Genomic DNA, 24,648 nt, shown 5'->3' with positions numbered 1-24,648 from the left:
ACAGACATTCCTTTGTCAGGGTGTCAAAAAGGATTCCTGGCAAATGCGCTGCATGTCCATCGTGTCTTTTTGTGTATTAAAGGAATTAATATGATGTGAGGTCCAGTTACCAGGGTGACGAGGGTTGCCAAGTGTCTCGTATGAGACGGGACGTTCCTTATATTGGGCCTAATTGATTTGTCCCTTGTGTGACGTCCCATGTCCCATTATGGGTGGTTACATCTGATCTATCCACAGACGGATACAGCAGCAACAGCAGCAGTGCTGATCACGGCACTTGAGAATGATCACCGGAACCTGTCATCATCCAATCACTGCCCACCCACGCGCATCAGTATAGGTTAAGTAAATGCGCCAATTCGCCAATAAGCTATCATTATAACAAATGGCTTAAAACAATACAAAACCTATACCTGCACAATACCTGCACTGCCGCGGCAGTCCAACTTTTGTCCCGTATGTTATAGTGACAAAGTTGGCAACCCTAAGAGTGACACTAAAATAGGTAGTAGTAATGGCAACTTTTTACAGTAGTATATGTCAGAGTCCATACTTCTTTATTTCAATTTGAGTGAAAAAATATTAGTCAGTACTTACACCTTTATAAGTGTTATGGCCCCCCTCCACATTTTCCCCAGCACGCACGCACACACACACACACACACACACACACACACACACACACACACACACACACACACACACACAGAGCCCAGTCATGTGCACCAATGGTGTCCAACAATCCTTTGACCGAGGGGACCAAGGTAAGTCTTTTGAGTAACCACGGCAACCCTGACCACCAACAAAACGCCAGGTGTCTGAGGCCAGCAGGGTGGCCCACACCCCCCTAGCCCCCCAACCCCCACGTGAAGAGGTTCTCATGCACCCCCTTACCCCTCCTTCAAGCTCGTCAGACGGACTACAGGGCTCTGGGATTAGAGACAGAAGAGCTGGCCTTCAGTTTCACACCACTGTGGCTGGTGAAACAAAGCATGACAGAGAGGCGGGGGGGAGGGGGGGGAGGGGGGGGTCTCTAGGTGGCAGAGAAACCGCTGCTGAAACGACTGAAGTGGAACTGACCTGCTGAGCCTCAGGTGTCACCCAGAAACCTCTCAACCTGACTGCAGAGTCAGCCTCTACACCGTCTGGGGTGTCTGGGGTGCGGTGTTTGACTCTGTGTGTGTGTGTGTGATGCGTGTGTGTGATGCGTGTGTGTGTGTGTGAGAGTAATGCGTCTCCATGGTCCTGGACGTCTCCCTGTTTCCCAGGTCTCCTCCGCGATCCCTCCGTCCCGGGGCTCTTTTGGCAGGGGTCCACGTGGCTCAAAAGCGCCGCGGCATTCCTGATGTCTGCCGCTAATCTGGGGTGTCAGCTCGCGTTAACGCCGCTCCACCACGTCGGAGGGCACACGGGGCCAGGGAATATTAAACCTCCAGCGGTTGGGAAGGGGGGTGGGGGGGTGGGGTGGGTGTCAGAGTTGAAGGGCGTCGGGTGGGTGAGGGAGGGGAGAGAGAGTCCAGGGAGAGGGCGAGAGAGTAAGGAAAGGGGAGGGAGGGAGGTGGAGGATGAGAGGGAGAGGGGCAGGGCGGAGGGGGGCGGAGGCAGGGGGAGGGACAGAGAGAGGCGGGGTGGAGGGGCGGGGGGGGTCAACTGAGGTTGAGCGTGGGTGCAGAGCAGAGGAGGGCGGACTGACTGCCTGTAACGGTCTGATCTGCCAGACAGGGGGGCGGGGCCGGCGGGGGGGCGGGTGGGCCTGGAGGGAGCGCCAGGAGGGAAGGCCAGGAGGGTGGGCCAGGAGGGAGGGCCAGGAGGGTGGGCCAGGAGGGAGCGCGCTTCAAAGGGAAAGCCTCTTCCTTGTCTCGGCTCATTGACAGCCGAAGAGATGACAAGCCTTGTTCGGAGGGTGGGCGGAGGGGAGAGGGAGCGGAGGCAGGGGAGGGAGTGGTCGGCCGCCCGGTCAGACTGGTCAGTCCGGAGAGATGGGGCTGACGAGGGTGGTGGGTACAGGAGACAGCGGATGATCCTTCTAAAACTCCCTTGGCATACCCCTCTGTAACCTCTCAGTCTCCACCCACATCGACACGTAACACTCGCAGACATCGTAACACCTACTTCCTCACTACAGCGTTGACCAACCCATTACGAACCAGGGAAGTCTGTTCTCTGATATCTAGCGTCCGAGACTTTTACCAGACAAAGTGTGTAAGCCTATACTTCGGTCCCAGGCCCTAGACTGGCCTCTCAATGGTGTCTTTGTCCCAGCCAGGGCATTGTCACTGACACTGAGGCCTAGGGCTCAGGAAACACCTGGCTTTCAGTGCTACACTGGCTCCTTTCACACAGATAGGAGACAAGCCACCCGCCCAGCGAGCCAGCTCCACCAGCCAGGACAACAGAGAACAAACCTGCAAAGGGAAGCATATTAGGAAAGCGGCCATTTTGACCCCCCCGGCCATTTCGAGTGTTCGCTTGGCTGTAGGTACAGTTGCTGAACTTCCTAAAATGGAAGGAATGTTTCTAACAAGCAAGGCTGTTGGACTTTGTTACAGAAGGATGTGCTAACTTGCTACAGGACTGTGTTATGAGACCAAGCTAGAAGAGAGCTAGCTTTACTGTAGAACTGTAGTCGAAAAGTGCTAGCTTGGTTGTGCTAGCTTGAACACTAGCTTGACTGTAGGACTGTGAAAGGAGGAGATAGCTAGCTTGGCTGTAGGACAGTGACATGAGTGCTAGCCTGACTATGCTAGCTTGAATGCTAGATTTTCTGCAGGACTGTGGGACGAGTGCTGGCTGGCTTGGCTGTGGGACTGTGGTATGAGCGCTAGCAGTTTGGCAGCTCCTGGTACAACATATGGTAGGCTACAGGGAACACACCAAGACTTCACACACAGGTTCCTGAGGAGGTGTAAAAGACCTTCTGACAGTCACACTCACACTTCCATATTGGCACTGGTTGATTCACAAGCCAATGAACGAGATCACGTGATGACATCCTGTGTGTGTGAACCCCATAACCCCCCCCCCACCCCCACATCCCCCATCCCCTCCCTCCCCCTAGCTGTGAAGGGGGCAGCAGAAAGACAATTTACTGTGATTTAAGTGGTCTGCTGTAGCCTGGCAACAGGTTCTGTAGAACATTCTAGAACAGCAGAGGAAGGACAGAGTCTGCCACGGGCCAGACTCTCTGGCTACTCTCTGCTTCTCCTCGCTGTTCACAGACCTTATTTACGGGTCGTCTTGATTAGAAATCGATGTGAGGCGTACTGTAGGAGCCTGCCATCATCCTGTAAGTGCTTTGCGTGTTTTAAAGCTCAAATCTGCTTGGGTTTAAGTTTCATGGCTGTGCTGTCATAGATGGTTTTCCTGTACAAATGTTCACGTGAGGGATTTTTATAGAAAACATTAAATAAACATATCACTGAATGTGGACAGCTTGACGATAACAAGGATTTCCAGCAGGTGCAGTTGGACTTGAACCAGTAGGGTTTAGTGAGAAGAACCAAAGTACCTTAGCCTGTAGCTGCTTGTTTCCTTTCTGTCGGTACGTCTTTACTCTGACATATTGCTGAGGCGACCGTAGGAAGCTGGATGTGAAGCCAGTGGAGCTGCAAATGGAGGGTGTGTGTGTGTGTGTGCCTTGTCTCAGGGAAGTGATAGCCCTGCGCAGCAGCCCAGTGTCTCCCCTCCGGGAGAGAGTGTGTGTGTGTGTGTGTGTGTGTGTGTGGAGGGGGCCCAGCCACAGCGCGGGGAGGTCAACGAGTGCACACCATTACCCACAATTCCCCTGTGCAGACCGGATTTAAATATGCAGGGCTGTTCCTTTAAGACAGTGAAACAGGAGTGGACTGAATGCACTCGGAGAGACAGAGAGGCAGCCAAGATGGAGAGAGGGATGCAGAGGGAGAGAAGGAGGGAAAGAGACAGAGAGAGAGAGAGAGACAGAGAGGGAGGGAGGGAAAGAGGGAGGGAAAGAGGGAGGGAAAGAGGGAAAGAGGAAGGCAGAGAGAAAGAAAAATGGAGAGGGAAACAAGGAGGGCGGCAGAGAGGGGGAGGTAGAGAAAGGGAAAGAGGAAGAGAGTGAGAGACTATAGTGTGTGTGTGCGTGGGGGGGGGGGGGGGGGGGCTGGTTGCTTCCCTGCCCCCCGCTACAAAGCTGTTAAGTTGCCATTATTCATGTCGTAATATTATGGGTGTCGGTTTGCTCACTGCGCTGCTTAAAGAGAAAAGGAGTCTTGTTGCTAGGAGAGAAGAGTTGCAGCCTGCTCTCATTGGCTGCTAGGAAGCTACGAAGGCCCAATGAGAGCCCTCCTCTCGTGACAGTAGAGCAGACTGCACAGGAACCTGATTAATATGTCAGACATGTTTTATGGGTTAACGTGAATCACAGAGTAGATGTATCGAAAGACCATGGTGGGGACTGAGTATGTGGGAGTGTCTGAGTGTAGCAATAAGCGTGTACATGCTTGTACAGTCGATCTTATATAGTATGAAAATATGAGTCAGAAAAGACTCTTCTCGTTCTTACTGGCATAGGTCTGGCCATGTGCTAGGCAGGAGTATGAGGATTTAGTTACATACACTCTCTCTCGCTCTCTCTCTCTCTCTCACACACACACACACAACCACACACATACTAACTCAAGAATATAGTCCACACACACATACATCAATACTGACACACAACCATACATACACAAACATGCACACATACACACTCAACCACAGACACTCATAATCACTCGCACACACACACACACACACACACATATCTGGTCTACTAAATAGAATCATCACAGGACACATGAGCTCAGTCATGAGGATGCTGTGAACAAACGTACACAGACGTAAAACTGTGAGAATTAGACGGTCATGTGTTTCTGGATAATTGAGTTGTTTTTTTTGTTGCCGATTCATTTGTCTAAACTGCAGCGGGCCCAGAGGGAGTAGAGGGAAGAGAAGCTGCACTTGTCAGTCATCTCATTTGGTAGCGTTACAGTTTCTATCTACACTCTGGGTTCTTCTGGTTTGTCATGGTGCACAGGTTGACCTTGACAAAGGTTGCAAAGTCGGTCCCAGCAAGTCTGTCTGTCCATGCCTGTAACAGCTGCATCAAATTTAGGATTTAATTAGTTTTCCCCTACAACTCAGTTAAGAGACCATACATATATATATACATATATAGCTTGATTGCTGAAGAAATACTACATCATCTGTTCTACAAATGTGTGTGTGTCTTTGCGGTCTATGTGCAGCTAAGGTAGGAAAGCCCTCTGAAAGCATCAGACTCCATTCAGTAACTCAGCATCTCCCTGCAAGTATCACCGGCAAGAAAAGATTCGGTAACCGTTAATAGCTAGATTTAGAGCTTTCATTCTTAAGTGGTTGGGCTGTGAAGCTTAAACTGGCTATGAGAAACTACGAAAGAAAGCATTCAATCCATTCTCCCTGTCTTTTGTTCTCCCCCTCTGTGTACTTGCGCTTCCGTTCTGTGGCGGGGTGCGTTTGATGTGGCTATGCAGCAGCGGTGGGGGGCAGCCAGGGCAGGTGTTTGGTGGGGATTTGCCTGGCACATACACACCAAATTCAGACACACACTCAGACATAGACACTCTCTCACACACACATGCACACAGAAACAGACACACACACACCCACCCACACCCTATTCACACTAAATTCACACCATATTCACACGTAATGAAAGTGAAATGGCCTCACAGCTGCAGAAAGGACCCAGTTTCTTCTCAGTAAGGTGTAGAGTACTGGACCATAATCACATCGTTCGCCACTCATTCATGTCCTCTTTCACTCTTATGGATTTTTTAACCACATTCCTACATTTTGGGGGGAATTATCTGAACCACTACTTCAACATCAAAGTAATCTGGAGTACGCCAGCCAAGGAACAGTTTCCCCAGGGTTTAATCCCACCTCCTTAATCTGATTACTTACAGTCTATTTCTTCTATTTCTACGTTTTTTTGTGTCTTCTATTTTAGTCACCAACTGATCTCCTCCAACAGGTGCAGGACTTCTCCACCACCTTTCCATCCCTATAATCTGCCCCTATCCTGGCCTCTAGTGGCAGATGAAGAAATTACAGCCTGGCTTCCCTGAGTTTTCTTTTTTTCAATTCTTACTTTCAAAAATAGGACAAAGGAACAAATAATCTATCTGTCTTCCTGTCTCCCTGTCTCACTGTCTCTTCTTGTCTCCCTGCATCTGTCTGAGCCTGGAAGACTCTAGGGCACCCATGCGCTCGGACTAATCTCTTCACTCTGTGGTGATGTCTGTCTGCAGCCTCGAGCCTGAAGACTACACTAATGGATGAGGCCTCAAAATAACCAAAGTGCAACAGAAGGGCGTCAGACACTGTGGGTGAAACAGACAGACTGTTGTCCTTTTTCTGTCTCTCCCCCCCTCCTTCAAACAAACACACACTTGCACACACACACGCACACACACACACAACAAACACACACATTCACACACGGCCATTACACACATGCACACACACGCAGGTTTGTGTGCTGGGATATTCCAGGTGGAGAATAAAAGCGGGCCTGTTGGAAGGAAACAGGATCTGTGGACTCCATGGCGGTGAGTGAAGAGCTCTGAAGGCCTCTCTGAGAACAGGACTCCTGAGGTGTTTGATGTAGGGGATTATGGGTAATCTGAGAGGGTTTGTTTGTCAAAGATCTTTACAGTACCACACACACACAGTCTGGCTCACACATAACCTATGAATTCATGGTTCATGTATGTCTCACACATGTATCGTACATTTGTGTTTTATCCTCTGAGATAACCCACGGTTGGAACCGACGTTATAGAAATTGAGTGAATACTGTACTCACAGCTGCTGTGATATTCTCAATATAATACTCCAAGTCACTCACTCATTTTTTTTAAGTTTCACAAAACAAAGAGCAGATCCTTTTGTGTCTTTAGGTAAAACGTAATCAAATTACAAAACTTTTATTTGAAACATCTGAGAATTGCATTTCATGTGGGGGTGTGGCACCCCCTAGTGGTCCTCTACTGCCACTTCTGGCAGTAGAGACCAGCTAGAATAATAAAATGTGGTTAAAGCCAGGTTACTGTGAAGCTGTTTCATCATAAAGAGCTTGTCCTGTCTTGATATGTGTGGTGACAAAGTTCCAAATGTTTTACAAGATCATTTTCTTATAAAAGTTATAAAAAAGACCAGGATATCAAACTTTATAATGCCAAAAACGTGGTTATAAAGAAAGCATTGATAACAGTTTGTAGATAATCAACTAACCAAATTAACAAGTGGTTGACTTGCGTTCATAAAAAAAGCTTAAAATACTGGAAAAATATGCAGTATTTCAAGGCAACAGAGGTAAAAGTACAACAAACTTAAACAAAAGTACAAAACATACCAAATTAAGAGGCCAAATCTTAGCACATAACATGATATAGAGCTTGATTATGTAATATACATTCATGTTAGTCAAGCATTAAATTTGATTATACATTGGATTCCAACATTCATACTACAATGAATTGTCAACCATGTGTAACGGGTGTGAACCTGTGAAACTCACTCCTCAGGTATGTAATAGGCTGCCTGCGTCAACGAATAGCTAGCTTTTCTTTGGCGTAGCTGGTAGTGGTCGCGCTTGGCAAGTCAGAGGTCGTGCGTTCGAGCCCAGCGAGTGGCGAACGACGCCTTGTAGTGACGGAGCGTGGCCACGTCCGTTACATACCGTCACACATGTAAACACATTAGCAAACGTTGGTTAAACTAAACAGTAACTGTTTGGTTACATAATACTTGAACTGGAACCTCTGTTCTTCACAGTAAGTATGAGCACAGACCTCCAACACAAGAACATCTGTTCGCACATTCTTCGAGTTTGGAGAGGGTGTCGACTGAGGTGCAGCTTAGAGTTAGGGGTCAGAGGTTAGGGTGTTGGCACTGGTGGTCTGGTGTTCTGCAGATTCAAACAGCTGCATTGAAGGTTCCGTGAAACCCGTAAGGAATATTCACAGGTACCACGGCCCTCCCCAACTCCTCGAAGGTCTTTGCATCCAAAACCAGGAGGAACGTCGCCTTGTCCTGGAGGGACAAAAAACACTTTATTATATTATATATTAAACCCTTTTGACACTGGAACCAGCAATGAACACGAACCAGTTTTAGTGAGGTCCAACCACAGACAAAAATTATATCTCTGGGCCATTTTATTATTTAGAGCAGGGCATGTTTTTGTTGTTGAATATGATGAGCTGATGTTCTGTCCTGAGTTCAGCTGATCTAAATAGTTGACATTCTTCACATTCTGTTTTATCAGTACTGTGCAGCCTGCAATGATGACTTGGACAGCTGCTGTTTTTCAGTCAAGCCCAGCCCCAGCCCCAGCCCCAGCCCCAGCCCCAGCCCCAGCCCCAGCCCCAGCCCCAGCCCCAGCCCCAGCCCCAGCCCCAGCCCCAGCCCCAGCCCCAGCCCCAGCCCCAGCCCCAGCCCCAGCCCCAGCCCCAGCCCCAGCCCCAGTCAAGCCCCAGCCCCAGCCCAGGCCCAGCCCCAGCCCCAGCCCCAGCCCCAGCCCCAGCCCCAGCCCCAGCCCAGCCCCAGGCCCAGCCCCAGCCCCAGCCCCAGCCCCAGCCCCAGCCCCAGCCCCAGCCCCAGCCCCAGCCCCAGCCCAGCCCCAGCCCAGCCCCAGACCAGCCGGTCTTCACCTCTGAAGGAGTGAGGACCACAGAGAGGATGACACCATCATCCTCATCCACAGCATCAGGGGACGGGACAAACACTGGCTCTGACGGGAAGAAGCCCTTCTGGTACCACACCTGAGGGGACACACACACACAAACACCACACACACAAACACACCACACGCACAAACACACCACACACACAAAACACACGTGCACACAGACACGCACTGCTGCTGATGATGTTGTTCACTCTACCCAGTTTGCAAAAACACAATGTGTTGACTATATTTAACACTTCTTAACACCCTCAATGGCTTAATGTATGTGTGTGTGTGTGTGTTAGCCGGCCTACCTTCAAGGTCTTGTCCTCCAGGTCCATCTTGAGGAGGGAGTCTCCAACCAGGTGTCTGAAGCCACAGCCGTAGAAGAAGCGGTAAGGCCGGGTGTTACACCTGCTGTAGTTGATCTGAGGAAACTCCAGACCGCCGTACTCACACAGGTCGTTGCCATGGAGATCCTCGTGATGGCAGAAAACCTGATGTGTGTGTGTGTGTGTGTGTGTGTGTGTGGGGGGGGAGGGGTTGAAAGGGATCAACAACTGCGTGTTGTGTAAAAAAAAACTGCTTTACCACTTTAGCCCTTTAGTGTTTGGATAACTATGATCAACAGTCTGTTCAAGTCTGGATAAATCTTCAGGACAACTCTGGACAAAAGAAACAACAAAAAAATCTATCAATATGGCTGATTTGTGAAGTTAGAAAATTAAAGTAGGTGGATTACTTCTCGTCGTTACCAGTGTTTCATGGGGTGTTATAAGTGACCTTTAGCCTACGGATCATAGCCTTTTCCAAATAACTCTAAACTAGCAATCTACAGTAAGTTAAACTCTAACCAACTGAAGTCAATATGGCTCAGTTTTGTAGACAAACTGAACTTTGAACAACATGCAGTACCTGTGTTTGAATTGGGAAGGAATGCTGGAATGTGTTCAGCTCTGGTTTCAAACCCAGTGTGTTCATCATCCCAGGGGAGAACAGAATCTCCAACACCTTTTTTTGTTTCTCTCTCGTTTCTCTTTGTTTTTTTTTACTCTTGGTTTGTTCATATGTTTTCTTCTTTTTCGTAGCGCGAAAAGGCTTTACAACTTCCCCCAATAAAGTCACAGACTATTTCAAATGCTCGAGCGCACCTCAGGGCTACCTTGTCTTTGCTGATTTTCACGGCCGTGGCCAGGCTGGAGGGCCGGGTGTTGAGATTCTCGTCTGACGGCGTATCGGCGCTCACATCGAGAGGCAAGACGAACCTCCGGGGAAACACCTTGTTCATGTTGTTGTAAACCTGAAGAACACATGGGACATTACCGTCGTCTCAGTCCTCACGCTCAGGATTTAAGACGTTAAAGCATTCCTATTTAGGCATGTGCGTGAGGGGTTACGTATGTAGGTGTGTGTGTGTGTGTTCGGACCAGGTCCAAGGCCTCCCCTGACTGCCGCAGGTTCTGGATCAGGTAGTTATTGATGGCCTCTCCGCTGTCAGAGCTGCACATGTCCAGCACCAAGAAGCCGTCCTCCTCGAAGGCGTTGATCTGGTGGAAGGTGGACAGGGGCTTGGTGTGGTACTTCACTGAGTTCACCTGCGGGGAGAAGCGAGAGAAGACAGGTGGGGGGGGGGGGGGGGGAACAAGGCAGGTGTTAGGAAGGCTGTCAGTGTGGATCTGTGGGCTTCTGTGATGTCATGTGACAGGTGTCATGGCATCATGTGACAGGTGTCATGTCGTCATGTGACAGGTGTCATGGCGTCATGTGACAGGTGTCATGGCGTCATGTGACAGGTGTCATGGAGTCTCTCATCAGTCTTCCTCCCTCACTCGCCCACTCTAGGCTGCTCTGACTCACCCGCGCAGCGACAACCCTTCCCAAACACCTCTCAGCCAGCTACGCCATCACAAATCTGGCAATTCAATGGTGTGGGTGGGCGATGTTTACACTGAGGAGTGAGCTGAACCCAATCAACTCGGTTACAATTGCTTGTTAAAAGGGTCTACACAAACAACATTAGACCTTATTCATGAGCTCACAACCAGGCTGGCGGGCGTCTCACCTTGCCCGTGTGCTTGTCCACCAGGTGGAAGACAGTGTCCTGCTCGGGGTCCCAGTAGATGCCCTCGCTCAGAGCCTTGCCTCTCAGCTTGCAGGTGACGATCTTCAGCAGGTCCATCTTGATGGGCTGCTCGATGAACACCACGTAGTTCTGGGACATGGCTGAGGGAGGAAGAGGAGAGAGATGGGTACGCGCCCCGGGGCCGCCCTGCTGGGGGCGGGGACAGTGTGGGACATTTACATTGTATTCATTTAGCTATACCCATCTCACATTACACCAGAGAATCAAGGATCTGAAGTGTGTAGTTTAACAGCATACAGCTGGTCAGAGTCCAGAACCGCTCTGTAACGAGTGAGATGGCTGGCTTACCGAAGCTGTGATAGTAGGAAGGATGGGATTTGTTTGCTGGGACTATGGAGCACAACACTTTTGCCCCGTGGAGAGTGTCTTGGGAGTTGTTCTTGGCCGGCGGGACGGAGATGATGTTGTACAGGGCACCTGGAAACACATAAACACCTGTCAAGCGAGGCCCGCGCTGTGTCTGCCATGTTTACGTCCTACTTCACATCCTCCACAGACGACCACGGCGTATTTGTACATTTCCATGGCGATTTAAGCTCCGTGTTTGTGTTCCTCTCGAGGAGTGAGCGTATGTTTTTTTTTTTTTTTCGGGGGTCGTCACGGCAACGGCGCGAGAGCTCAGGCCAGATTGTGAGGTCACCAAAGAACCCCCCTCTAAGCAGCCAAGTCTCCACTCTGACTCCAGCAAGACAGCGATGTGCAACGACAAGGCGTCTCCTGTATTAACGGAGCCGTTATAACCCTGGAGAGGATCGCTCTGACCTTTGGCTCCATAGGAGTTCCCCATGTTGTACACGGTGCCGTCCGGGTCGTAGTGGGGGTGGGCCGTCGCACCGTTCACTGCTATGAACTTGCTCCAGTCCACCTGGAGAGAATGGGTAGATGTAGGTTACTTCAATATGTTCCTACAACATTTCATGACATAGTTCTAACATGTTACCACATAGCAATAAATAGCATCTAAAATAATATGAGTAATATTTGCCAGTACCTTTTCCACGGACTCTAAACTGTCAGGGTCCACTCTGTGCATGAAGTTGGTCTCGGTGCTGACATAGTAGTCTCCCTTGTACTTGACAAAGCTCACGCTCGCATTATCCGTAGGCTCTACACAAGACAAGTTAACATTTAACATCAAAATTAACCTTTTACAAGTGTGTGTAATTACATTTGTGGTACACTTTCTACAAACGTGTTTTTTTACTTTCTGCTTGCACTTATGGTGGAAAGTCAAGTCTGCTGTAGCCTGATTCGTCTCATGTGAACACACAAGCACATTACACAACCCTGGAGCGGGGCCTCCCCTCCAGCCTCCACCCTCTGGAGCGGGGCCTCCCCTCCACCCTCTGGAGCGGGGCCTCCTCTCCACCCTCCTGCCTCTGGAGCGGGGCCTCCCCTCCACCCTCTGGAGCGGGGCCTCCCCTCCACCCTCTGGAGCGGGGCCTCCTCTCCACCCTACTGCCCCTGGAGCGGGTCCTCCCCTCCACCCTTCTGCCTCTGACTCCTCATCCTGCGTTACGGAGCTATGTTTCTGGATGTTTGAAATATGAATTCCCCTGACACATTCCTTGGCCTCTTCCCTTTTTCTTTGTTTCCACTTGAATCTACGAGCTGAAACCACGGAAACAAGAGTGGTTCCTCATTTGAACATTTTTATTTTGTATTTCTTTCACCGATGTGCTGACAAAGCTTTTTCCACTTTTGAAAAAAATCAATTTGCACTGGTAAATTGTTTTTTTTACGCTTAAACTTAATAGCTTAACTGATGGAATCCACAAATAACCTCAACCACAAATCTGAGAAAACATATTCCTCTGTTTCTGCTCAGTATATAGGTCATACTATTACTATTGTAGCACCATTCAAAATGGATTATGTGCTGTATTAGTACATGGACATATCTATTTGCGATTTGTTCTATTTTCAGAAGCCTCTCCACATGAAATGTTATGAAATGTGGTAAATACCACCATAGCACTAGTGTAGGACTGCAAGTACAGCACAGACACATCCTCCTTATCTATATGCACAATGTGGGACTTTGTGCTTCTGAGTTAAGAAAAGCAAAAAAACATCAAAGAGGAGAAACGAGAATCTAAAAGCTGCCAAAAAACCCTACCCAACACTCCCCTCTACTCCCCCCTGCCCTCTCCCTCTCCCTACCCAACGCTCCCCCCTGCCCTCACCCCACACAGTAACTCACGGATCATTTCGAAGCGAGAGAGGAAACGTTGAAAGAAGTTTTTGCAAGGGTCCGGCAAGGCCAGGGTTCCGAACTCGGACACGACAATGCGATCCTTCTCACTGTTCTTCTTGTAGACGTCACTCTGCAGGAAACGGCTTTTGTAGGTCACCTGACCGTCCTGGATCTTAAACTGGTGCAGCATAGCCATCCCATCAAACCAGTGGTTGAAGCTGTAGAAGGCAAACCATAACAGGGATGTCAACACTGAATATTTAACACCTTTTCCCTGTTTCACCAGATTTCACTTTGCTGTCAGAGGTATCATTTTGTCTCATTTAACATTTATTTTCTTTTTTTTTAAATGGTTGATATTTATTTTGAAAAGACGACTCCCTTTCTCACTTTGACAACACATTTATTGAAAAAAAAATTATTGGTGAAATAGTATTTTTCACAAAAATGGGCATAAAAGAAGAGTCGACTCACTTTTGGTTTCCGAACTCAAACTTCCCAGGTCCGTTCCTGAGCAGGCTGCCGGAGATCCAGGACGGGATGTTGCCCCGCACCTCCGTAGCTATGGGCTCGAGCGTCTCCTCCACGGAGCGCACTAGGGGGGCGATGGACTCAAGCCCCCTCAGCTCCGGACAGGTGGCTTCCTCATGCTTGGCACCACCCGAGGGCTCGGTGTCTTCAGTAGGACGCGATGTACGATAGACATTTACGTTACGATTTATTCACTTACAACACGCTTTTGTCCAAGGCAACATTTTACAGGTAACATACCAACTTTGTAGCACAACAGACAACACTTTGCAGGTTGCACAATCATGTAACAATAACTTGCTATATAGCTTACACTTAATTACGATATAATGAAGGAAGTTATTTCATCGAAGGATGGGGTTTCCAGAGGTGGTTAGCGGTGGCCCATTTATCAACATCTTCATAGGGTTTTTAGAGTTCTACAATCACGGTACTGCTGTTAACCCTCGGTATAGCACAGGGTTAAATGAGCGGTGTTTACAAGGCGTTACTTCAACAGAAATTGGTTTACTGTAGCCTACACTCTGAAGAGCCATCGGCTCGTGCTTTGCGGTGACAGCTACTGTTTGATAAAAAATATATTCTGAAATGTGAATCCTAAATAAGCCTTAATCGCCTATAGTTTATTTCAAAAGTTACTCTTCTGACATGGTCAATGTTAGTAGCCTATGCTACGTGAAGAAACGAAGATATTAAACCTATTTTTTTGTGACCGTGTAGCCTACACTGACGCTTGTTATTGTTGCCAATAGGCTACTAGTCACCAGTAAAACGCTTCGTGCGGGATTTTCTGTTGCATTTGCAAAGCATGTTTTTTGGTTCCATAATGCCTACATTAGGCTACATAACGAGTTTTAGCTACAGCAGACGTAGATCGAGATAAGGAGATGTCACAGCACATACGATTAAATAATAGTATACGTAATTGTACAAAAGTATGAAAAAATTATAATTACGTACCCAAAATTTCATCTTTCACGGGTGACATGACTGACCAACGATTTCTACGGCTAGAAGAGAGGAAGTTGCTGTCTCACACTGGTGGGATGTTTATATAGTGTAACTCCGCGTTACATACGTCATGATTTGGTGACAGAGGAACTTGAAACGCGATACATTGAACGGCACATTTTCAAGTAGTCAGAACTAGTCCACATAATATGGTTCATAAACATGGATGTATCTGGAGATCTGTGCAATGTTGTCTCCTTTGTCGTAATTTTAACCCAATAGGCTACATCTTACAAAACATATAGTACATAATTATTTACAGTTACGAACAAATATGTATGCTGTCTTTTTTAACTGGTGTTACATAAGCTTAAGATGGGCTATTGTACAATTATTTTACATGTATGTTACATGTCATAGTCTACTTAGAGCTAATTGTAACAATCATAGTCATATGGTCAGGGGCGCCGTATAGGGGGAAAAGTTAGGACGATTTTAAGGGCCCTGACCGGGGCCCCAAAAAATTGTAAAAACTAATAGAAATGATAAACGTTTTTTTCTTTTTTTGGGGGGGGCCCAAAATTCCTGTCGGCGCCCCTGAATATGGTACAATAATCGTTTGTCATTTAGGCTATATGTATATTTTGGTTTCCGTACAAAGCAATCAATTTCCACGGGTGTCCCGATTCACTGAGCTTTAACAAACAAAATGAAGAATCTTAACAAATAACCAAGTTATTAAAGCCATGCAATTACTACATTTTTATTTGACATTGAGGCAATGGTAAAGTGATTCAGAGTGATTCATGCATGGCCTGTATTTGGTTTCAGAAGTTCCTTCATTCATAATTTATTATTTACATAAATAATTATTGCAGCATATCAGAGGCTAAAGTTATTTTTGTTCACAGGTTGACAGTGATCAGTGTCACTACAAACTCAACAAAGGAAATGCTTGGTAATCTCCACTTCTTTACATAAACTACAGGCCTATACTGTGGTAGACATACATTGCCCCCCCCCCAAAAAAAAAACAACAACCTCTATACAGGAAACTAATCTACAATATGTGCACTTCCCCCAACAGGTTTTTACAGATGCAAGCGTGTCTCGACAAGAACACAATTGATTATTAGATCTAGATTATTTCAAAAATTGATTATTCTATATCTTTTATGTACACAGATGCTGCTAGTGCATTATTTGAGGGCACTTTTGAAACAAAACATACAGACATTGCAAACAATATAACCCCCCCACGCCACACCCACGCCACACCCCTTGAGTCTGAACATAGGTCCAGATATATTGGTCCAAGCTAGCAGTGAATGTTCTCTCCTCTGTCAGTCATGCCTACAGACCCCAGAGCATGGCCACTGCTTTGCAGAGGCCAACGTCATGATAGTTAAAGTAGCACAGACCAGCGAAGGTCACCATGGAGGTGGCAAACAGACCGCTTTTGGCCAGCTTGATCTTCAGGTCACCGTGAACATAGTCTGTTACTACCTGGCCGACCCCCCTGTGAACCACCAGGAAGGAAACATTAGGGCATTTTTACTCCACAGTTTTTCACTGATCAGAAGATTTATTCATACACACAGTCCATAAGTACAGCATAACATCTTTAGACCATTCATTTAACAGACATATTTATCCTTACCAAAATACAAATTGTGTATTTATTAAGAATATCAGATCATCAAGGCCCAGACATGCATTTCTGAGAATGTCATAGGTTGGTGGAGAGTCAAGTGGTTAGTTCAGTGAAAGTTAACCCAAAGCCTTGTCATCAGCAAGTATGTGACACATTCAGACAAGTTTATAGCATAGCCTCATCTTTAGCCCGTAGTAGTAAGCTATGTTCTCCTCCTATGCAAATCAAGGAGAGATGCTGACCTACCAGTGACCATGGAGAGTAAGTGCTGTTGCAACGGAGAAGTCCAACACTGCGCCTGGGTACAGGTAAGCTGCGGGGGCCATTCCCAGCAACACGACGCTGACTACTCTTTCACTCGTCCAGTGCATGGATGCGGCCTTGGAGACCAAAGCAGCTGCTAAGTTTTAAAAATACAAGAACGAGTTTAGTGCTGGTCTTTTTCTGGCATTCCCATAGACCTATACGCACGCACACAATATGTTTTAATCCAAAACAAACCGGTGCACAATTTAGCCTACCTGAGTGGGTTGTTACGGAACGTCTGTTCTCTGTCGCGAGTCTGTGCGGTTCTCCATCCCATCTCTTTCTGCTTGCCACCACTAGTCCTCGAGACAAGAGTGAGTTGTTCAGACACAGAGCTGAGGAGGAAAATAAACAATAGGCATATGCTTAGAAACAATGACTTCAGACACGCAAACAATATTTAGCCTACATATTGATGTGTTCTCCCAACTTAAAATACAGCCTACAATTATGTGCCTGGTTGCACGTTAATATTTGGCGTAGGCTATTTGGCAAATCTATGTGCCAATGCTGTCTGTTAAACTAGGCTACATACATTCAGACACAAGGGATGAGCGGCAAAATTGTATTTCTAGCAAACTACAGTAGAGCTGTCCCATTTGACATTTCGTTCACGACACAAATGTATTAGACTATTGTGGTAATAGTTTGCGAAACACATAAATCATTCTAAATTTTAAACTTACGTTTAATGCCTCTAATACACAGACTAGTCTTCCTTACTGCACAAGCCATGGTACTACTTAAGGCAAGGTCATGAGCACGGATGGGTTGGTTGCGCAACTGAGATGCTCACTGATCCAGGTGTCGTCTTCTTCTTCTTCCCTTCCGAGTCATGTGCTGGACGCTACAACAATGTTTTGCCGCCCTCTTCAGGTGGTACGGGCATGGCTCCGGTCCGTCGCGACCCTATTGGAGGAATGGCCTAGAATAATAACATGGTCCTGCTCCTGCAGGTGCACTTATTGCGCTTGGAAGACGCGAAGCGCCCACAAGCTTCCTACACCTTCACCAAAGTTTAATTGCTGAGCTTTGGAGTGTGTCTGCCAATCTAGCTTGCTTGGGTATATCTGTAGGCCTATACACACACATAAAGGCCTACATATAGGCAATGATAATTTTGTTTAACTCCCAAATGGGACAGTTACAGACCATGTGTGGGTCACCGCTAAACCTACATGCCAAGATTTAGTGACCACAAAAGTATGTGACAGCAGTGCGATCGCTAAATCTCCTTAATTGTAGAGCGTGTTCTATTAATTCATGTAGGCCTAGGCCTGCCACAAGTCATGTATTAAGGCAGCGTGTGAAATGTTATTTTCTATGCATATAGGGTAATGCACCTTTAAAAACGCAACCACAAATGAAAGATAACGTCCCAACGTAAGAATCAAAAGTGAAAGTAGGCTATAGCATATCCTGCCCCTCAACAGGTGAGTGTTGTTATAAAAGCTAGGTCTACGCATAATGCTAAACTTTCTATATATAGGGAGTGTCAGGAGTGTTAAGCTTTAACAAGTCAATATCGATCACTTTTGTTTATTATGTTGCCCACAGAAATATCGTATTGGTGTAAGTTTGTCGACATGGAAATCAATTTCTCCGGTTGGGAAGCGGTGGAAGAGAAGATGGGACTGGGTACTGCACAGGAGCCCACATCGGGTCGTGTGTACACCATGTTTCACGGTACACATCTGAAAAATGCTGAGGATATAATCGCCAACGGTTTTAAAAGGTCCCGAGATGGACTGTTGGGAGCGGGTGTCTACGTGAGCCGCAACATCGATAAGGCAAAGTGCTATCCGCCACTGGCTGACAAAAAAGATGCTGTGGTGTTCAAATTAAGTGTGAGGGTGGGCAAAGTAAAGAAAATTGACATCAATAACCATCCCCTCCAGAAAACATGGCATCTGGAGTATGATTGTGCCTGGGTGCCTCCCAATAGTGGAATCACTTCCATTAAGTCAGGACGTGAAGAGGACTGTGTGTGGGATCCGGCCAGGATTCAAGTTGTGGATATTGCTTGCTGCATCAATGATGAGACCCGCCACAAGCTGCAGCGTCAGATTAAAACGAAGAGAAGGGCAGAGGGAGGATCAGGATGTATTTGTCATCAGGCGTCTTCCACGGGACCACACCCACTCCAAAACTGCTGGAAATGCAATGAGCAAATTTGCCCCTTTCAAAAAAAGCACAAGTGTCCTAATTTGTGTTAGAAAACTATTTTATAGCAAATAAAATAGTTCACACTTTTTAAATTGGGAGAGCATTAATCTCTAACTAAACATTGTAAGCAAATCACTTATAGATTTAGCAATTAATAGTCAATAAATTTGCCCCAAAAAGGCACTCTTCCCCTGACTCCTGTGTATGTCAGTGCCCAAATAAGGGGAAACATCTCACAGGAACCAGTCCATATAAGACAAATATGTCTTAAATCTCAAGACATACGTCTTGCAATTTTCAGTCTTGTTCACTGGTAGCTGAGATGTTACCATACAATGTGGATAGTAAATACAGACCAGTCCTTAAGTCTGACCACCACACTGTTACTGTTAGCTAGAACTCAGCACTTCTGATCCTTGATCTTCTACTGTATTCTCTATATACAAATGACTTGTACGTCCCTTTGGATGAAAGTGTCTGCTAAATAAATGTTATTTAAAGTATTAAGAGTAACTATAGTGAGTGTACAAAGCTCTCAGCAGATCAGGGCAGAGATGAGCAGCTGGGAGGGGAGCCCAGATGTTCCCAGGAGAGCGGCGAGTCCATGAGAAGGTCGGGGCTGTTCATTAATGAGACTCAGCCAGCTGGAGAGGCAGCTGTTCCCTACTCACAGCCCCAGGGAAAACCTTCAGCTCAACGAACTGAGAGAACCACATACATGCAGTCAGTCCTGAAGCCAATCTGTGTCTCAGCGGTGTGCGCTGATGAGAGAGCACATTGTAATCTGGACCCTACAGAGCAGAATAGGAGTGAATTATACTGAGTTCAGTATAGCCTCCTAATACTCTTTACTCATAGGCCTCATCATTCTTGCAACTGGAAAATGTTCTCTACACAGCATTCTAGTTGCAAGAAGTCTGTTATCTTCCAGACATCAGTGACCAGCACTGAAGATGTGTTGGTGGTATAGTACATACAAGTTTCTTAACAGTTTAGTAGACTAAATCTCACATCTTAGCTCCTGTCTACCATCAATACAAAACACTGAGAGATGAGAGTGATGGTTTAGGGACAGTTTAACATCCATGTAGGAGGTAAAGGCAAACACACTTTGTAAAATTGTTCTATTGATGCAGACTGATAAGAGTTGTGAGAAATGAAGAGACACGTTTCATTAACAAAAACAGGAACCTTAAAAAAAAAAAAAAAAAATACAAACAAACAAAAAACAGAACACCCCCAAAATGATAAAAATAAAGTTGTATTATTTACAGACTCAAACATGTAAAAAAAACAAAAAACTAAACAACAGGCCTAACATTCATCAGCCAAATATTGTGCAAAAGAGGAAATCTATTTTAAAAGTCAAAATACACATACAATTGTGATACAAAATCATGTATTGGTCCTGAAGGCCCAGTACGAACAACCAGAGGCTTGATATCCTTCACAGTGGGAGGCTACCTGTGTCACCATTGGGGACTTTAACATGAGGTGACAGAGAGCATTGTTCACCCGTGACAGTTGGGCTCATGCTTGGGAGTGTCTGGGCTCAACAGAGGCGAGGAGAGGCTTCATGTCTCTTCAAGTGTCTCGTGAGGTTGGTAGAGCTCATGGTGTTAGTGTCCTGTGTCCAGATCCCTCATGTAGTCCTGGAGAGCCTGGAGTCTGGCATCAATCTCGGTGAGATCGGTCCCTGCATCCAAGGAGCTCTCTGGAGAGGATAGAACAGCAGACTGTCATACCAGGGTTCAGGTAGAAAAATGCAGGGATAAATGTTAAGCGATCGCCAGGAACATTCACAGCCTCGGCATCTACTCTCTGGTTGACCGTTGCTTTCGTTTGTGGATCGATTGTTTACCTTTCTCGGGTCGCATCCTGTAAGTGGGAGTGCTGCATAGTGGCTTCCTGGTCACATGTCTTCCTCTGGGCTGAACAGACACATGACAGTCACTCAACGTTGCTATGGAGATGGTACAATCTACGGTGAGCTATGAGGAGAAGCCGATGTCACCTTTAAATCCTCACTTACCATTGTAGGGCCATTGTACGTCTGCTTCCTCCCTCTGTAAACACACAAAACAAGACTCAAAAACCAAGACCCGTATGTCACGTGACCAGTGAGCGGGACAGGTGTTCGTCTACCTGGAGGTGAGAGGCTGGGCCAACTCATCCATGTCTGCTAAGGAGTTCTCAGAAGACTGTCTGCTCCTCCTGCTCTCCACAGACAAGCTCCTCCCTCTTCCTGTGCTGCCCGTCCGGACCTGCTGATAGGCCTCTCTGGAGCGGGAGCGCCCTCTCTCCAGGACGACCGGAGATGCCAGCATGTCCCTCCGGACTTTCCTCTGGCTGCATGAGACACGAGGGAGGATCACAGCCCAGCCAGGATGAAGGACAGGGGGGAGGGGTGGAGACACAAAGAAACAGACGGCAAGAGGAGGAGAGGAACAAACCTTTTGAGCTCTGCTTCTCTCTGTCTGCGCTGTCTGTCCTGGATGTAGGCGGTGGGGTCGAAACGCGGTGCCGGCAATCCTAAATATGAACAAGTTGTATAAGTCTAAGTCTCATAAGAGACGACTTTACACTTGATTGTTGGTAAAATAGTGAACTTCCAATATGAATCCGAATGACGGGGGGGTGAGAGAGAGAGAGACAGAGAGGGAGACAGAGGGAGAGAGAGACAGAGAGAAGGAGACAGAGAGAGATACAGAGAGAGAAAGAGAGCGGACCTGTGGGAGACGGTGATGGTCTGCGGATGTGGGCCAGAGGCCCCGAGGAGTCCGCCCTCCGCCCCCGGTCCTCCGACCTCCGACCCCTGTCCTCTATCCGCTCCCTCGACCCCGAACGAGCCCTGACCACCACGCGGCCCACACTCCGCTCGCGAGAAAGCGAACGTCGGATTTCCCCGTCCCCGCGGGAGTTACTGCGGCCCGAGAGGGTCGGAGTCAACCTGCTGAAGACACACGCATGACGCACATCAGACAGAGGGGCGGTGGGACGGCGGGGAGGAAGTGTTTGTGAGTGAATGACTGAAAGAGAGAGAGAGAAGGGAAAGATATACATGCTTAGATTGTCTAACCCTCTCCGGAGCAAGGCCAGCTCGTTGGTCAAACTTTTGACACGGATCCGGAGAGAGCGTTCCGATGCCCTCAGCTCCTCCAACTACGAGAAACAACAGCAACCACATTTTAGAATCAGTTTTTTTTCATGAACCAGAACAATTTAAATCTACGTATTTCATTATCAAAACAAATACTTCACTGTAGGAGATACCTTTGACGTTAGTTCTTGTAAATAACATGCTACATTAGAAAGGTACGTCCTGCTTTATTCACAAATCAAATTGTTTACAAGCACTGTTACAGAGACCTTCATATATGCCTCCAAAAGATCATACCGTTATATTTTTATATATATGTAAATGGAAAAACGACCAACCTGCTCCACCAGAAAGCGCTGCTCCTGGCCTCGTTTACTCGCCGAGCGTTGGGTCTTGGCCCTCTCCCTGACCAGCTGCTCCTCCAGGCCCCTCACCACGTCCCGGAGGCCACGGGCCCCTCCGCCTGGGGTGGCCCCTGCCCCGACCCCCCGCAGCCTCTCCAGAGCCACGGCAAGGGCCTCCTTCTCCTCTTTCACCAGACCCAGTCTGAAAACCACAAAGCCTAATAATACACCTGATCCTGAGGCTGCGTAAGGCTTAGAATATAAGAATATTCCAGATGGATGTACGGGGGGATGCAGGGGGGGGGGCACTCACTCTGCCCGTAGACGACAAATCTCTGTTTCCGCTGGTTTGTGACTTCCGTGATTGGTGAGTGCGTTGAGCTCCGCCCTCAAGACGCGGATCTCCTTCTGCAGGGCTGCAGGGTCAGGCTTGCCCTGGTAGGGCAGGGGGAGCGGGTAGTGGATCCTGCAGTGACATGGTAACATCAAGCAGTCATTTATCACACATCAGTCATGGAAGTCAACAACTGGATGTGTAAGTAATTAGCAGTTATAAACAAGGTATGTCTGCGAATACGTCTGGAAGACACACCTGTCAAACTCCACAGTGTAAATCAGGATGAGGTATCTTTTAGCACTCAAGGCAGGAGACTGTTGCTGGCCACGAGGACGACCCACTACTCCAGCCTTTCTGTTGCGCAGGAGCTCCAGGTCAGCGTAGGTCAAAAGGTCAAGGGTCACCGACTCGCTGGTCTGAAGGAACACACAGCTGTCAACTCACACTCATAACTAATCTTACATGTATATAGATTCTAGAATCTATATTGCAGGTCAGAATTTACCTTTCTGACTGCAGACTCCAACATGCTGCAGAAGATGGGAAACTGCTTGAAGTTGCCAGTTTTGCGAGTCAGATCCTCAATATCTGGAAAATAAAATGCCAGTCACCCCGGTGGTCTGTACGTTATAAAACACATTGATGTTATGGATGCTTACTTACATGCAGGGTCAAATTCTCCTCTCCATTGATCAGCTGTCATTGGGTCAGAAATTTCGACAACCAGTATCCTCTCCTCGAGCTCTATCTTGACGGAAAACTCCACTCCTCGGAAAACAATATCCTCCAACACCGTAGAGCCCACCTCCATAGTTCTCAAATCGTTTGCACGTTGGCAACCTCACTGCAAATCACATTAGCGTAGTTAACCTTACCGGTGGTGTTACACTATTGATCACGGCAATACTCTTGGAGGTGAAGCCGTTAACTACGAGGTAGATGCAAATGCAACACACCTCTCTACAAAATGGGCTAACGCCATTGCATGTCTGCAATATTGGATAAGGTTCGCTACTTCTGGTCCATCAATTTGCATACTATCTGACTGATTAAAAGGACTCAAGATTGCCACCGCAGGCTAGCTAGTGTCTAACGTTACGCAGCACAGCTGGTGCATAGCTAGCTGGCTAACAAAATAGCTAGAGCTATCTTTAACTAGCTAAACATTTACAAATTGCTGGACGATGAGTTCCTGGCTCCTGATGATTGTCGACTAGACCTGTAAACTACCCAACATTCTCTGTGCTATCAGTCTCATCTTGTGTTTTAATCCTCATTGCCACTCTAGCATCTATAAATGTGTAGCCTCTCTGTCTTTCGTAGACTCGAGACATTACAGCCACAAAGTCAGAAGGCTAACTTGCTAAGCTCGTCCTAGCTAGCAAGTTACAGCATACCCGTCCTAGTGATTTCCTCGAAAAACGATCCACAGTACACTCCAACGGTATATTGTATCAAATATATCATTGGATAACAGATTACTCCTTGCTGGCTAACTAAATTGTTGATCAACTGAAAGACACTGCCAAGCTACTGTAGCAAGACCTACCTGACAGTTTGTAAGCCGCCGCCACTGGTTCAATCACCGGGAATGTTAAACTACCGCCCCCGTAGCAGAGCTATTGGTCAAAAAATATATAAAGACATCTAATTGTGTACTGCTACCGCCAATCACAACCTCATAAAGTTTCAGGCCAAACGCTAAAAGGGATTCTGCGGGACATCATCAATGCCTGGCTGAAGCCCGTAGTTTAAATCACTTCAGGTGATTTCTCAGTTCCCTTCGCGCTGCAGTGCAGGGCAGCAACAGTCGTTGTTGTACTATTGTGTGACGGTAAATTGGAAAATATAGCTTAATGTGTGTGTACAGTGCAATATGTTTATACTAATGCGCTGTGAATCAAATGGCTGCACAATCAAAAATAATAAATACACAGTAGGCCTAGATGTAACTTAAATGCCAAGTAGGATATGAAAACATTTTCATTTTTAGACTATAGGCAGAAGAACGACATCTGCCGGATCTATATATAACTGGATCAAAAACACGTCAGTGTGATCAATAATCTGAATTTAACTTCTTGAATTGACAGAATTTTTCAGCAATCTGCCGAGTCTAAATGTTTTTTTGAAGTATTGGTTACTGTTTTACGAAAGTTTTCTGTTAATAGTTTGCGCATGCGCAAATCAACAATGA

The 24,648-nt window shown here is 47.0% G+C and overlaps 4 protein-coding genes across 11 annotated transcripts; 1 reads left to right on the top strand and 3 right to left on the bottom strand.

The window, feature by feature from the left end:
- Window positions 1–6,936: 6,936 nt before the first annotated feature.
- On the bottom strand, window positions 6,937–14,682 carry LOC146287914 (carotenoid-cleaving dioxygenase, mitochondrial-like). 4 transcript variants are annotated; one of them, XM_084698331.1, is made up of 12 exons: window positions 14,554–14,681; window positions 13,537–13,738; window positions 13,069–13,280; window positions 11,857–11,972; window positions 11,628–11,730; window positions 11,154–11,282; window positions 10,785–10,945; window positions 10,150–10,317; window positions 9,885–10,022; window positions 9,037–9,219; window positions 8,706–8,816; window positions 6,937–8,085 (listed from the first exon to the last, which is right to left on the bottom strand). In XM_084698331.1, exons 1-12 carry the CDS (start codon window positions 14,579–14,581, stop codon window positions 7,969–7,971), a joined length of 1,668 nt encoding a protein of 555 aa, XP_084554457.1. In that variant the 5' UTR covers window positions 14,582–14,681; the 3' UTR covers window positions 6,937–7,968. The 4 variants fall into 4 exon arrangements, 3 of the variants coding, with proteins under 3 accessions (XP_084554457.1, XP_084554458.1, XP_084554459.1); XR_014755175.1 differs by having other exon boundaries at window positions 8,058–8,085; window positions 9,874–10,022; window positions 14,554–14,682; XM_084698332.1 differs by lacking the exons at window positions 6,937–8,085; window positions 8,706–8,816 and having other exon boundaries at window positions 9,077–9,387; window positions 9,874–10,022; window positions 14,554–14,682.
- A 1,214-nt stretch (window positions 14,683–15,896) lies between these two features.
- LOC146287913 (succinate dehydrogenase [ubiquinone] cytochrome b small subunit A, mitochondrial-like) lies at window positions 15,897–17,322 on the bottom strand. Of its 2 annotated transcripts, none has more exons than XM_084698921.1 (4): window positions 17,191–17,322; window positions 16,720–16,839; window positions 16,445–16,598; window positions 15,897–16,063 (listed from the first exon to the last, which is right to left on the bottom strand). In XM_084698921.1, the coding sequence occupies exons 1-4, from the start codon at window positions 17,237–17,239 to the stop codon at window positions 15,898–15,900; spliced, it is 489 nt and encodes a 162-aa protein (XP_084555047.1). In that variant the 5' UTR covers window positions 17,240–17,322; the 3' UTR covers window position 15,897. The 2 variants fall into 2 exon arrangements, with proteins under 2 accessions (XP_084555047.1, XP_084555048.1); XM_084698922.1 differs by having other exon boundaries at window positions 16,445–16,595.
- A 632-nt stretch (window positions 17,323–17,954) lies between these two features.
- gig2o (grass carp reovirus (GCRV)-induced gene 2o) lies at window positions 17,955–19,264 on the top strand. The gene has a single exon (XM_084698920.1). It carries the CDS (start codon window positions 18,049–18,051, stop codon window positions 18,718–18,720), a length of 672 nt encoding a protein of 223 aa, XP_084555046.1. The 5' UTR covers window positions 17,955–18,048; the 3' UTR covers window positions 18,721–19,264.
- Window positions 19,265–19,727: 463 nt separating this feature from the next.
- Window positions 19,728–24,629, bottom strand: ccdc61 (coiled-coil domain containing 61). 4 transcript variants are annotated; one of them, XM_084698911.1, is made up of 13 exons: window positions 24,001–24,629; window positions 23,115–23,295; window positions 22,957–23,039; window positions 22,707–22,867; window positions 22,428–22,580; window positions 22,109–22,316; window positions 21,732–21,832; window positions 21,400–21,623; window positions 21,124–21,202; window positions 20,816–21,019; window positions 20,703–20,736; window positions 20,532–20,601; window positions 19,728–20,384 (listed from the first exon to the last, which is right to left on the bottom strand). In XM_084698911.1, exons 2-13 carry the CDS (start codon window positions 23,260–23,262, stop codon window positions 20,290–20,292), a joined length of 1,560 nt encoding a protein of 519 aa, XP_084555037.1. In that variant the 5' UTR covers window positions 23,263–23,295; window positions 24,001–24,629; the 3' UTR covers window positions 19,728–20,289. The 4 variants fall into 4 exon arrangements, with proteins under 4 accessions (XP_084555037.1, XP_084555040.1, XP_084555039.1 ...); XM_084698914.1 differs by having other exon boundaries at window positions 21,400–21,620; window positions 21,750–21,832; XM_084698913.1 differs by having other exon boundaries at window positions 21,750–21,832; window positions 24,001–24,628.
- Between the last annotated feature and the right edge of the window lie 19 nt (window positions 24,630–24,648).

This window comes from Hypomesus nipponensis, chromosome 5, assembly GCF_054491055.1.
Source record: "Hypomesus nipponensis isolate SF chromosome 5, ASM5449105v1, whole genome shotgun sequence".
NCBI lineage: Eukaryota > Metazoa > Chordata > Actinopteri > Osmeriformes > Osmeridae > Hypomesus > Hypomesus nipponensis.
Note: the sequence above shows the minus strand (reverse complement) of the source record. Positions and strands in the feature narration are given on the sequence as shown.